The sequence below is a fragment of the Ranitomeya imitator genome, chromosome 1 (assembly GCF_032444005.1).
Source record: "Ranitomeya imitator isolate aRanImi1 chromosome 1, aRanImi1.pri, whole genome shotgun sequence".
NCBI classification, from domain to species: Eukaryota; Metazoa; Chordata; class Amphibia; order Anura; family Dendrobatidae; genus Ranitomeya; species Ranitomeya imitator.
Window position 1 is genome coordinate 1,103,495,083 of NC_091282.1, and position 14,938 is coordinate 1,103,510,020.

The 14,938-nt window shown below is 46.5% G+C and overlaps 1 protein-coding gene across 6 annotated transcripts in view; it reads right to left on the reverse strand.

The window, feature by feature from the left end:
- Positions 1-14,938, reverse strand: part of CENPU (centromere protein U) — a 226,321-nt gene that overhangs the window by 103,887 nt on the left and 107,496 nt on the right. For 5 of the 6 annotated variants that reach the window (XM_069744313.1, XM_069744312.1, XM_069744311.1 and 2 more), the window contains one exon: positions 11,618-11,743. The exons of the other annotated variant lie outside the window; for it this stretch is intronic. In XM_069744313.1, the coding sequence (XP_069600414.1) occupies positions 11,618-11,743 (126 nt within the window). The remainder of the gene's footprint in view (positions 1-11,617; positions 11,744-14,938) is intronic. 6 annotated transcript variants of the gene reach the window in all.

The window sequence follows — 14,938 nt, forward strand, 5'->3', positions numbered from 1 at the left end:
TGGGGCAGTATGAACGGTGCAGAGCACTATATGGGGCAGTATGAACGGTGCAGAGCACTATATGGGGCAGTATGAACGGTGCAGAGCACTATATGGGGCACAGATATGGGGCAATATGAACGGTGCAGAGCATATAGGGCACAGATATGGGGCAATATGAACGGTGCAGAGCATATAGGGCACAGATATGGGGCAATATGAACGGTGCAGAGCACTATGTGGGGCACAGATATGGGGCAATATGAACGGTGCAGAGCATATAGGGCACAGATATGGGGCAATATGAACGGTGCAGAGCACTATATGGGGCACAGATATGGGGCAATATGAACGGTGCAGAGCACTATATGGCACAGCTATGGGGAAATAATGAACAGTGCAGAGCACTATATGGCACAGCTATGGGGAAATAATGATCTATTTTTATTTTTGAAATTCACCGGTAAATGCTGCATTTCCACCCTAGGCTTATACTCGAGTCAATAAGTTTTCCCAGTTTTTTGTGGCAAAATTAGGGGAGTCGGCTTATACTCGGGTCGGCTTATACTCGAGTATATACGGTAGTTATTTCGTCGCAATATTAAGAGAGCTGTAACTTTTTTTTATTTTTTGGTGAACAGAGCTGTATGCGGCTTATTTTTTTGCTCATAAGTTGGAGAATTTTTTGGTACCATTTTGGGAATCAAAGGTTTTTGATTGCTTTTTATTCAGATATTTCAGACCAAAAAAATGGACAAAAACAAGCACTTCAGTTGTTTTAATTTTATTTTTTGCGCAGTTCATTGTGCGGTAAAAGTGATAAAACCAATTTGTTCATCAGGTCAGTACGATTAAAGCAATACCAGATTTTTTTTATGTTTTGCTGCTTTCAGGCTATGTTCACACTTTGCGGATTTTTCCGCAGCGGAATTACAAAATCAGCAGTGAAAACCCGTTGCGGTTTTTACTGCGGATTTATCGCGGTTTTTACTGCGGATTCTTATGCGGATTTTCATCTGCAGTTTCCTATTGGAGCAGGTGAAAATCCGCAGAAAAGAAGTGACATGCTGCGGAATGTAATCCGCAGCGTTTACGCGTGGTTTTTTCTGCAGCATGTGCACAGCGTTTTTTTGTTTCCCATAGGTTTACATTGTACTGTAAACTCATGGGAAACTGCTGCGGATCCGCAATTATTTTTTAGCCCCCAGTTTTGTATTTTCCCTAGGGTAACAGGAGAAATTGGACCCCAAAAGTTGTTTTTTGCCTCGGTTTTTTTTTCTTACGGAGTTTGCTGAAGGGGTTAACTAGTGGGCCAGTTTTATAGGTTGGGTCGTTACGGACGCGGCGATACTAAATGTGTACTTTTGTTTTTTGTTTTTTTTATTATTTAGATAAAGAAATGTATTTATGGGAATAATATATATATATTTTTTCATTATTTAGAATTTATTTTTTTTTTTATTTTTTTTTTTTACACATTTGGAAAATTTTTTTCTTACTTTGTCCCAGGGGCGGACATCACAGATCGGTGATCTGACAGTTTGCACAGCACTCTGTCATATCACCGATCTGACTTAGAGCAGTGCAAGCTTCACAGTGCCTGCTCTAAGCAGGCTCTGTGAAGCCACCTCCCTCCCTGCAGGACCCGGATGCCGCGGCCATCTTGGATCCGGGGCCTGCAGCGAGGAAGGAGGTAGGAGACCCTGGCAGCAACGCGATCACATCGCGTTGCTGCGGGGGCTCAGGGAAGCCCGCAGGGAGCCCCCTCCATGCACGAAGTTTGATCTCGGTGTCGGGGGTAATGTGCCGGAGGCGGTCCGTGACCGCTCCTGGCACATTGTGCCGGATGTCAGCTGCGATAGGCAGCTGACACCCGGCCGCGCTCCCCCCGTGAGCGCGGCCGATCGCTATGACGTACTATCCCGTCGAGGGTCAGATAGGCCCAGGGCACCTCGACGGGATAGTACGTCTAAGGTCAGAGAGGGGTTAAGGGGTTAAAAATGTACTCATCTAGGGAAGGATCATAAAAGAAAAAAAGTGCAATAAAGACCAGTAAAGTTATAAATAAAACCAATATTTTATTATTAATAATAATAACAATAATAATAATAATAATAATAGAAAAAAAAACAATACTTGCTGAATCAGATAATGAGCACGTATCAAGCTTTATAAAAATTATAATAAAATTTACTATAACCTGATAGGTTTAATATTGCAAAATGCCCCCAAAATGATGTAAAATAGCTCACTATAAAGTAATCTTAGTAATATATCATATGTCGTTTTATCAGGTCCCCTGAGCGCGTCTCAGCGCTTGCCTTCTTCCGGACTACGCCTCCGGAAGAAGGCAAGTGCCGAAACGTGCGTAGGGGACCTGTTAGCACGTGTTTTATAGGTAAATAATGCCCCTTTGATTTTTACTTTTGCTCTCTAATAACGTACCTTATTTTTCCCTAGCACATTGCGCTTCTTACTTTGTCATTTTTTTGCACTCCTGCACTTTACATTCTTTTGGCTTATTTAGCCTATGTTTCAGCTTTTTATATCTGGGCACTGCATTTTTGTCCAGAAAGAAGAAAAAATGGCACTGAGATTAAATATAATGAGTTACTTACTGGTATGGAGGGGTACACTGTGAATCATTGGCACATGTGGGAGTGGAGTCACTTGGTGGAGGGTGCTTGCCAGAAATAAAACATGTAGATAAATCCAAAGGAGGAAGAAAGCACCAACACTTCCGTTATGTGACAAAGAAACCTTGGTCCTTTATTTCCAATATAAATTCATGGACAAGGTAATAAGAGCAGGGACAGTGCAAGTGAAAGGACGACGGCAGTTTCGCGTTATAAACGCTTCCACGGGTCCAGATACTTGCACTGTCCCTGCTCTTATTACCTTGTCCATGAATTTATATTGGAAATAAAGGACTACGGTTTCTTCGTCACATAACGGAAGTGTTGTTGCTTTCTTCTTCCTTTGGATTTAACTGCATTTTTGTGCTCACATTTTATTGGAACTGATTTTTCATCATTTTAAATGGCATATGTTATATTACTAAGGTGACATTATATTAACCTATGTTACATAGTTTGGGGGGGGGGGGGTCATTTTGCAATATTAAACCTGTCAGGGATATAGTAAATATTATTAGAATTTTTATAAAGCTTTATACATGCTCCATTATGTGATTCAGCTAGTACTGTTTTTTTCTATTAATATTACCGGTAATAAAATAGGGATTTTTGTGTTACTCACCGTAAAATCCTTTTCTCCAAGACGCTCATTGGGGGACACAGGACTGTGGTGTATGCCTCTGCCGCCAGGAGGCTGACACTAAGTAAACTTGGAAAAAAAAAAAAAAGTTAGCTCCTCCTCCATCGTATACACCCTGACACTGGCTACCAGAGACTCCAGTTTGGTGCAAAAAGCAGTAGGAGAACAAAACACAATAAACAATATAACAGCATAAATACAGAAACTTATGTCTAGAAAAGATCCTACTGACTAATAAAATCAGATATAACAAAAGCAGCCATAAGGCTACCAGGGAGGGAGCTGTGTCCCCCAATGAGCGTCTTGGAGAAAAGGATTTTACGGTGAGTAACACAAAAATCCCCATTTCTCCTTCGCCTCATTGGGGGACACAGGACTGTGGGATGTCCTAAAGCAGTCCCTGGGTGGGAAAAATAACTCACCAGTAAAAGACATCCAGATAATGTTTGTCTACAAATGCGCCACTGCCACTTGAAGAATTCTTCTACCCAGACTTGCATCTGCAGAGGTCTGGGAGTGGACATTATAATGTTTGACAAATGTATGCAGACTAGACCAGGTCGCAGCCTTGCAAACCTGCTCTGCTGAGGCCTGGTGCCGCACGGCCCAGGAAGCCCCCACTGCTCTAGTCGAATGAGCCTTGATTCCGGCCGGAATCGTCATGCCCATGGAGCGATAAGCCTCCTGAATGGTCGCCCTTATCCATCTGGCCAGGGTAGATTTTGAAGCCGCGCATCCCTTCCTGCGACCCTGCGGAAGGACAAACAGAGCATCTGTCTGGCGAAAGGGGGCCGTACGGGAAACGTACCTCCTTAGAGCTCTCACCAGATCCAACGTATGGAGAGCTTTTTCTACACGGTGCGTAGGTGCCGGACAAAAAGAGGGCAGAACAATATCTTCATTGATGTGAAATGATGAAAACACCTTCGGCAAAAAGGACGGTGCTGGTCTGAGCACCACCTTGTCCTGATGAAAACGCAAAAAAGGAGGACGACAAGAAAGAGCTGCCAGCTCTGATACCCGTCTTATGGACGTTATGGCCACTAAAAATACGACTTTCCAGGAGAGAAACATCAAAGAAACCTCTTGAAGAGGCTCTAAAGGAGCGTCCTGTAAAGCCCTTAAGACCAGATTAAGGTCCCAAGCTTCCAAAGGAGTCTTATAAGGAAGGAGCTTATGAGCGACTCCCTGGAAAAAAGTCCTGACTTGACGATTAGGAGCAATCTTGTGCTGAAAAAGGTCTGATAAAGCCGAAACCTGCCTTTTAAGGGTACTAGGAGCAAGCCCAGAAACCAGGCCTGCTTGAAGGAAGGCTAGAATGTTTGGAACGGAGAAACGCAGAGGAGGCAGCCCGCGTTCTCTACACCAGGAAAGAAACACCTTCCAAGTGTGATAATAAATCCTGGCCGAAACGGACTTACGTGCACTGATCATGGTATCACCACTTCTTGAGAAAAGACAGCCTGAGTTAAAACCCAAGATTCAACGGCCAAAGCCGTCAAACGTAGGACCTCTGAGTTCTGGTGGTAGATCGGCCCTTGAGATAGAAGATCCGGCCGATCGGGGAGCCGCCAAGGAACCCCGGCGAGAAGTTGTACTAGGTCTGCATACCAGGTCCGTCGTGGCCAATCCGGAGTGATCAGGATGGCCGGCACTCTCTCTGATTTGATCTTCTTGATTACTCTCGGGAGCAGTGCCAGAGGAGGGAACAGATAAGAGAGATGAAATTGGTTCCAAGACAGTACTAGCGCATCCACGGCGATAGCCTGGGAATCTCGGTACCGAGAGACAAAACTGGGCACCTTAGCATTCACCTTGGACGCCATTAGATCCACGTCTGGAGTTCCCCAAAGATGGCATATCTGCAAAAAAACCTCGGGATGGAGAGACCATTCCCCGGAGGCTAGACCCTGACGGCTTAGGAAATCTGCCGCCCATTTTTCTTCGCCCGGAATGTGGACCGCTGAGATCACAGAGTGATTTCTCTCCGCCCAGAGTAGAATCAGTTTTACCTCCTGCATGGCTGCCTTGCTGCGGGTGCCCCCCTGGTGATTTATGTAAGCTACCGCTGTGGCGTTGTCCGATTGAATCCGGACAGGGCGACCCGCCAGAAGATGGTGAAAACGTAACAAGGCTAGCCGAACTGCTCGAATCTCTAAGATATTGATGGGGAGATCTGATTCCCGAGGAGACCAGCGTCCCTGAGCTGTGTGATGGAAGAACACTGCTCCCAACCCAGGAGACTGGCATCTGTTGTGACCACTAGCCAATTGGTTGGGGGAAAGGGCTTCCCCCTGAGTAGAGATGGGCTGTTTAGCCACCAAGCGAGAGCCTGCTTGGTCTGGAAAGACAACCGAAATTTGCGGTTGAGAGAGAGAGGATTTCTGTTCCATACTGACAGGATTGCTCGTTGGAGGGGTCGAAGATGAAACTGTGCAAACGGAACCGCCTCTATGGTTGCAACCATCTTTCCTAACACCCTCATCCCGGACCGAATCCTATGAGGGTATGGTTGTAGAAGATTCCTCACTTCCCGCCGAAGGGCTAGGACCTTGTCCTGGGGAAGGATATAGGGCTTGAGAGGTGTCGAAGATCATGCCTAAAAAAGAGATTTTTCGAGATGGCTGTAGGGATGACTTCCTTAAATTTACCAACCAACCTAGACGGGAAAGGGTGTCCAGAGTGATGCCGACATTTTCCCTGCAAGATTGAAAAGTCGGTCCCTTGATCAACAGATCGTCTAGGTATGGCAAGACGACTATACCTCGGGAGTGCAGAATGGACACCACAGTCGACATGACTTTTGTGAACACCCTGGGAGCGGAGGCCAATCCGAAAGGTAATGCCGTGAACTGGAAGTGTAGATTGTTTACGGCAAACCGGAGAAATCTTTGATGGAGCGGAAAGATGGGAATATGAAGATAAGCATCCTGAATGTCTATTGAGGCCAAAAATTCTCCCTTTTCCAGAGAGGCGATGACCGACCGCAGAGACTCCATCCGAAAGTGTCGAACGTGGACAAACCTGTTTAAGAGTTTGAGATCTAGGATAGGCCTTACTGCTCCATCCTTTTTGGGCACTACAAAAAGATTGGAATAAAAGCCCTGAAACCTTTCTTCCTTTGGAACAGGAGAAATGACACCGCTGATACGGAGAGACTCTATGGAATTTAACAAGCTTTGACGAAGAGATTTGCACCTGGGAAGACGGGACGGGAAGAACCGGGGAGGAGGAAGACGGACCAGCTCTATCTTGTAACCTGAAGATACGAGCTCTGTCACCCACTGGTCGTGGATTACCTGAAGCCAGACCTGGCGAAATAAAAGTAGACGTCCGCCTACTTTTTTGGAGGCGCCCAGAGGAGGCCTCCAGTCACTTGGCCGAAAATCTTTGCGTCCTAGATCCTCTGGATCTAGTAGACTGGGGACGCATTCTTCCCCCCTGACTGGCCGTATAAGGGGTCCGACCGTCTCGGTCCTGATTGGGCCGACCCTGCGCGGGAGAACCTGATGCTGGGGCCCATCTGACATAGCAAAAGGTTCTAAAACGGGCCTGAAATTGGCGCCGAAAAGGCTGTCTAGCCCTCTGCTGAGGAAGAAACTTACTTTTCCCTCCTGTGGAGTCAGAAATGAGCTGATCCAGCTTTTCTCCGAACAAACGACCACCCTGATACGGTAGGGATGTAAGAGATTTCTTAGAGGCACAATCAGCCCGCCAGGACCTTAACCAAAGGGCCCTTCTGATGGCAATAGCATTAGACGCAGCTGAAGAAGCACAATCTGCCGCATCCAGAGATGCGTTAATCAGATAGCTACCGGCCATAGCTACCTGAGACGACATTTCAGCCAATTCTGCTGACACATTACCTTCTTGGAGAGCCTTAGATAACGAGTCTGACCAAGATATCATAGCCCTGGCAACCCAAGTTGCTGCAAAGGAAGGAAAAAGTGCTGAGCTTGAGGCCTCGAAGACGGAACGAGCCAAGCTCTCTATAAGACGATCCGTAGGATCCTTAATCGATGAGCCATTAGGGAGAGATAGCAACGTGTTAGAGGCTAAACGGGACACTGGAGGATCTACAGAAGGATTTTCTGCCCAATCACTACAAAGTTCCGAAGCAAAGGGATACCTCGCCTTCAGAGCTCTTTGCCCTGAAAAGCGTTTGTCCGGGTGCTCCCGATTGCGTCGAATCAGGTCCTCGAACTCAGGATGAGAGGAAAAAACCCTATGGGCCCGTTTAGTCCGCTTAAATGAGACCCTATGATCAGAGGAAGAGACGAGCTCGTCTTCTATCCCCAAAGACTGATTGACAGCTTCAATTAGGCTGTCTACTGACTCGTGAAACCCAGGTTTATCAAAATTAAGAGACCCTTCCGACTCGTAGTCAGTCTCAACTTCACCACTTTCTGCAGGGGAAGGAGAGCGAGATACGGAACTCCAGGATGCGGAAGCACCCGAGTGCCTGGGAGACGCCTTGCGAATCCGCTTACCATGCGTCTGTCGAGTGAGAGCGCGGCCCCTGCAGGCCGAAGACTCCTGAGACCCCGAGGCCTTCTCTGAGACAGGTGGATTACCGGTCCCGACCGCCGGGGTCTGCAGAGATTTGATAGCTTCAGTAAGGGACGCCATGGATTGCGACAAGGACGTGACCCATTCTGGTGGGGCTACCACAGCATCTGCCTGAGGGACCGGAGCCGGAGAGACTACTGGAGGACTGGCAGGGGGGGGCTCCTGGACACGTGCAGAGTCACAGGCCTCACAGAGGCGATTACTTTGGGCGTGCGGAAAAAGGGCATTACAAGATACACAACTGGAAAAAAGAACCGTGTGAGTCTTAACCTTTCTAGACATAATGATCCGTAATGCTATACCCAGGGCCAGAGACTGGGAAAAAAGGAATGCTTCAGTCCAGATGGAGAGAGAAGCACCTACCCCAGTCCTGTGTCCCCACGAATACAGAGATGGATCCTGACAGCACGATACGGAGCCCAAATGTGCTGCCTTATATGTCCAGCAGGCTATAGGGGGGGAGGGACCGCCAAACTAAGCCGCAGCCTAGAGCAGGCCCGAAGCCGCGGCCTCAATTTTCCCCCTCAGTGACCGGAGAAACCGGAACCGGACGTGATGCGCCGGAAGGGGCGGAGCTCCGCAGCGCGGCCTGCTGCCCGGAAGTCCCGGGCTCCAGGAAACAGCCCCACGCCTGCAGGGAGCCAGGCAGGGCCGGAGCCTCCGGAGGAACAGCGGCGCCGATCCTCTCCAACACCGCGGCGCCGCTCCGGATAACGCCGCAGCTCTGCTAACGCCGCAGCGCCGGATCAAACGTAGCGACGCCTGCATCACCCGGAGACCGCCGCAACAGGTACTCAGGAGCCCCCCCTTTGACACACCACACTCAGCGAGGGGTGGAAATGAATGACGGTGCAGGAACCCAAACTCCATTATCCCAGGATAAGGAGAGGGACCGTCCTCCACCCCAGCTAACACCCCACACAGGGGTGTAGAAATCAGGGGGGAACACACGGACGTCTAGGTGCACCTGTACAGCCTGGGGTCTAGATACCTCAGGGTGGTCAGGGCCAAGTCCAGTAAAAAATCCCACGTAGCTGGGAAGGATACGTGGAGTAGTATCACACGTGCTTGCCCGTTGATGGTTTGGGGAGATCGGACCCTCAAAAAGGTCCGTCGCCCCCTCAATCCAAAAGTTGAAAGTCGGGTCCAAAAATCCAGGACCCAGAGATGTGCTTCCTTGAGACACTAAGCATAAACTGGAGTCTCTGGTAGCCAGTGTCAGGGTGTATACGATGGAGGAGGAACTAACTTTTTTTTTTTCAAGTTTACTTAGTGTTAGCCTCCTGGCGGCAGAGGCATACACCACAGTCCTGTGTCCCCCAATGAGGCGAAGGAGAAATTTTGGTTATATTTATGTCTTTATTGCACATTTTTCTTTTATGATTCTTATATACATATGTATGAGCTTGACCTTTATTTTTATACAATTTGTTCTATTTCTGATAATTCTCATCTAGGGGTGTAGTGACCATTATGTTATCACCATGCTTCACAAAATTTTAGCATCAGCATGCAGCCGATGTTGCAGTGAGAAAACGACAAATTCACCAGCTTAGTGTGCCAATACATTGTGCCCAGCTTCTGCTTCTGCAGTTACGCACCTCATAAATTGTTAAGTGGGCTCCCCCCACTATAGTAATGACAAACGTGGATAATAACTGTGGTATAGACACTTTTTTTAATGTTTTGTTACACTAAGAACAATTTTGTAGATAAAGATTGTTTTATTGTTTTGCAGATAAAGATCATGCACTGCCACAACTTATTTTTCCGCTAACAGAGCTGCGTGGGGGTTTGTTATTTCAGGTATAAGATGATGTTTAAGTGAAAACATTTTTCTAATCAAGTGACTTTCTTTTTTTCACAACAAAACTATTTCTAAACAACATGAAAACAGCCATATTGTCCATCTTATCATGTAACAGCACCTGCCCAATGAGTGAGATTTTTTTTTTTCAAACCATAATTCTTTGCAGTATGTAAAATAGGGGCAGGTCACCAAGGGATCAATCAGATGTCATAAGCCATAAGGATGAATATCTAAGCAAAGCACCACATGAAGACCCCCCCTCACAGACCGCCCAAAGCACGACAATCTCATTAACTGAAAACTACAAATAAAGATTAAACAAAAAACACAAGACGTTTTGATGGAAACGGGTGATCACACCAAATATTGATATCATTTAAATTTCTCTTGTTCATTCAGGTTGCATTTTCATTGTTGATTAAAAAAAATTAATAAAAACACTTCGCTATTTTTTAAAGAAATTTATCTTTGCAGCATTTCTTCCACACCTGCATAAAATTATAACAGTACTGTATCTGGTGGTCTTTATATGTGTTAGGCTACTTTCACACTAGTCCGTCGGTACGGGCCATCGCAAACCGTTGGCCCGACGGACAGTGTGATTGATTAGCACAACGTGGGCAGCGGATGCAGTTTTACAACGCATCCACTGCCCATTGTGAGTTGCGGGGAGGAGGGGGCGGAGTTTCGGACGCGCATGCGCGGTCGAAAATGGCTGACCCGACGCACAAAAAACGTTACATTGAACGTATTTTGTGCGTCGCGGCCGCCAAAAACACGACGCATCTGTCGCACAACGGATGCGACATGTGGCAAAACGTCGCAATGCAAGTCTATGGAGAAAAAAACGCATCCTGCGGGCAACTTTGCAGGATGCGTTTTTTCACCAAAACGACGCATTGCGACGTTCGTCACACGATGCTAGTGTGAAAGAAGCCTAAGTCGGCAATTTATAGGAAATCTCTGTTTTTCTGTATTTGCTGTGTGAGAGGACTAATAGCCATCATTTTGCCCATAAACATTCTACTTAGCAGGAAGAATGTACATTTATCCCCTCTCTGCCAAAGCCAGTTTGGACCTACGGTAATTTTTCAAACCTGACATGTCACTTTATGTGATAATCTCTCTGGACTTCTTACACATATTCCAATGATTCTGAAAATGTTTTTTTTCCCTGACAGTATGATTTATGCTAGTGGTGAATTTAGATCAATATGTGAAAATATTGGAAATTCACAAATACATATTGGAAATTCACTTTCAATTTGTATGCCCTTTAATACAGATAGACATACCACGCAAAATAGTTAATAGTAAAAATAACACTGAACACATTTCTACCTTGAAAAAAATAAAGCAAAAATTCAATGAAATATACGAAAACTTGTTTCCAAGACATACTAAAATTTTGAAGTACCTTTGAAGGAACAATTTTTAAAACTGTACCCCTCAAAGTTTTCAAAACCGGATTCAGAAAGCTTGTTAATCATTTTTGTGTTTTACAGTAAGTACCGTAATAGAAAGTGGGAAAAATAAGTTTTTTTTTTGCCTTTTAAATAAAATGTTGCCTAAACCCACAATTTGCTTTGCAATTTCTCCAGCATAAGCCAATGTCCAATATGTGGTCAGACACTACTGTTCAGGCAAAGATAAATGCTCAGAAGGCATGGAGTGCCATTTTGAACTAAATTTTCTTGGAAAAGGTTGGGGATGCCATGTCACATCACCAAAACCCCAGAAAATGCGACACCATTTTAAAATTCCATTCCCCTCATTAACATCATCTGGGGTTGTAGTGACCATGTTATCATCATAGGTGTTTTACAAAATTTCATAGCATTAGGTTGTACAGAAAAAAAACCCATAAAAGAATATTTTTACCAATAAAATGTTGCTTTTGCCTTCGGTTCACTACATAGTGATGCTAATCTCACAAAAAAACTAGACATCGGAAGTGTACAGTGATACAGACGTGTTACCCACTTTCTTAATTGGGGCAGTACTTGGCCCTTGAGTTGACGATGGTTCTCTGATAGCCTGAGGCCTGGTAGTGCCACGCATCTTCGATGGACCCGGCTCTGGTATTTTTTGTGTTTTCTTTTGTAGACTCTAAATATATACAAAATTGTAAAACATGTTAATCAAGTGTTCAACACAAAAGAGAAGCAATGATTAAAAAAAAAAAAAAAAACACAGATCAAAGAAATGATGTGCACATGTCATCGTGATATTTATCTGGATGTCTAGTGTATATGAGCACTTATCTTTGTCTAATTAACTGGCATATACAGGAAATATCTCTTATTATGCATTTGGCCCCTAATCAGTCTACTAAGCAGGAAGAATATACAATCCCCTTTCTGCCAAAGCCAGTTTTGACCTAATTTTTCAAATCTGACATGTCGCTATGTGATATGTTTGGGATACTTCCATATATGCCAGTGTTCCTGAAAATCTTTTTTTTTTCTGACACATTAAACTTTATATTAATGGTAAATTTAGGTCCAGATTTGTGTTTTTTTTTTTTGTTTTTTTTTAAATATTGGAAATTCACAATTTTCGAACTTTGAATTTTTATGCCCTTTGAAATAAATACTAATACCACGTTAAATAGTTAATAGTAAAATAACATCACATTTCTAGTTTACGCCAGCATCATATTGTAAATATTTTTGCGGGCAGTATGCTAAAAGGGTTCAAACTGTAGCACTCCTCAAGGTATTCACATTTTCAACCAAAAAGTTTGTTAACCGTTCTGGTTTTTACAATAAATAAGCAAAGCGGAACAAAAAAAAAAAATGGAGAAGCGGGAGGGGTGAAACCTTTTTATTTTAAATAAACATTTACAAAATGTTGCTTTAGCCCACAGTTAAGTTTGCCTTACAATTTCTCCAGAGTACGCCAATAACCTAAATGTGGTCAGACACTACTGTACAGGCCCAGTACAAAGCTGAGACGTGACAGAGCACTATTTTGGAGTACAGATTGTGCTGTAAGAGATTCTCGAAACGCGCATCAAGGGGTACGTTGTGGAATTCCGGATTCTGGGTAATTATATGCATTTCTCCTTCGCCACATTGGGGGACACAGGACCATGGGTGTTATGTTGCTGTCACGAGGAGGCTGACACTAAGTTGAGACAAAAAGAGTTAGCTCCTCCCCTGCAGTATACACCCTCATGCTGGCTTCCAGAGACCCAGTTCAAGCTTAGTGTCCGTAGGAGGCACACTGGATTTAAACCTTCTTTTCTGGACGAAGGGGCGACGGATTCTTTCATGTTTCGATCTCCCCGAACCAACAACAGGCGAGCATGGGAGTTTTACCTCTCTGTATCCTCTCCTGCGACGTGGGATGCCACTGTCTGAGCTGACTTTTGGAGCGACGGGTCCCTTCAAGGGCACCGATCTCCCCCCTGTTTTACAGACGAGCACTGGAGTGTCACCTCCAGTATCTTCTTCTGCAGCAAGGCCTTATTGCCGGACATCTGCCCTGCCCACCAGGTCTTACCCTCGGCTGTTCAGAGGCACTCTTCCACCGTGGCATCCGTGCAGCCTCCCACTGCATCACCACTGAAATAGCGGATGATGGAAGGAGGCGGACGGTTCCTCTCCACCCCCCTTTTAAGGCTCCCCTAACCCTGCACCGTCCTATCTACCTTGAATCCTACATCAGGCTGGTACAGGAGATCCGAGGTTTTCAGGCCCCCCCCCCCCCCCCCTCCAAAGGGGTAAGTGCAGATAAGGGGTCATGTTTTCCGGCGTTTTGGGAGGGCTCCATGGCGGTAAGGGCTCCGTGGCGTCTTTCCGGCGGTCCGCGGGTGCGCGTCGGCTGAAGCCGAAAATTTAGTCCCCGGCTTCGGCCTAGTACAGGCCGCATCCTGGTAAGCCCCGCCCACGCTCGCGTCATTCTTGCGGCTCCGCCTCCGGTCCTGGTGCTTCTCACTCCCTGCGAGACTACCCCACAAACTCTCGGCAGCCATGTTCCCTCTGCACGGCAGCGCCGGCCGGCTTCTTCCACATGCCAGCAGCTCTGGAGGTTCTTTTCCACGCCACCTATCCGACTTGCGGGGCACAGGACCTGGGTAAGGAGATGGCACTAAGTGCTTCCCTGCAGCGTTACCCCTCAGCTTCCACTAGCAGCCTCTTTTTTTCTCATATTGGGGTACAACATGTCGCAGTCAAGGGTTAAAAAGACCACTAAGGTACATACCACCTTTTTTTACTACGTGTACCACCTGCCAGGCTCCTCTCCTTTGGCCTCAAAGCCCCCCTCTCTGCCCTGCCTGTGATGCCCAATGTGCCCAAGAGCCCTCCGCCGCTACCGACCCCTGTGTATCTAGCCCCCCTGAGTGGGCCGAGTCACTGTCACAATCCATGGCTTCGCTAGCCAATTGAATCCCTTCATGACCCCTCCGGGGAGCGAGGCATTCGTTTTCCTGGGTTAAGATACCCCTCTATAACAGGGGAATCATCGGCCAGCAGGGGCCGCTCTCATCCGAAAGAGGTACGACCATCCAAAAAGCGGATCCGCACTACCTCTCCTGAGCATTCACCACACCATTCAGCCTCTGGTAGCTCCACTTCTCGCTCACCCTCTCCAGGGGCTCGAAGCAATCACGACTCTGAGTATGAGTGTGAGGCATCCCTGGACCCGGATTCTCCGGAGTTCCGATCAACTGTTGACTCCCTCATTGAGGCTGTCAATCATGCGCTAAAGGTTAATGATGATCCTAATTCAGCTCCAGATCACGCAGTTTCCTTTACAAGAACCAAGCGATCCCATAAAGTGTTCGCCTCCCATCCAGACTTCCTAGAGATAGTTCGGCGGCACAGGGAGCGACCGGATAAACGCTTTATGGGTAAAAAGGCCCTGGAATCACAGTATCCCTTTTCCGCAGCTCTGGTCAAAGATTGGACGGAACCACCGCTGGTAGATCCTCCGGTATCGCGTTTGGCTACCAAAACGCTTTTATCAGTACCTGACAGGGCTTCAAATCAAAAATCCCACAGAACGCCAGTTAGATTCTCTGGCGTGCTCAGTGTATGAAGCCTCAGGTTCCTCCCTATCTCCCTCCTTCACTGCGGCATGGGTCGCCAAAGCAATGGTTTTCTGGGCAGATGCCCTTGCAAAATCCATTCAGGACCAGGCTCTTCCATCTGAGGCGGCGGACCTCGCCAAACAAATGCTATGGCTGCAGATTATGTGATGTACGCGTCATTAGACGCAGCGGACTGTGCGGCAACTGCGGCTTCAAACGCCATCACCATCAGGAGAGTTATTTGGCTTAGAGAGTGATGTGCGGAT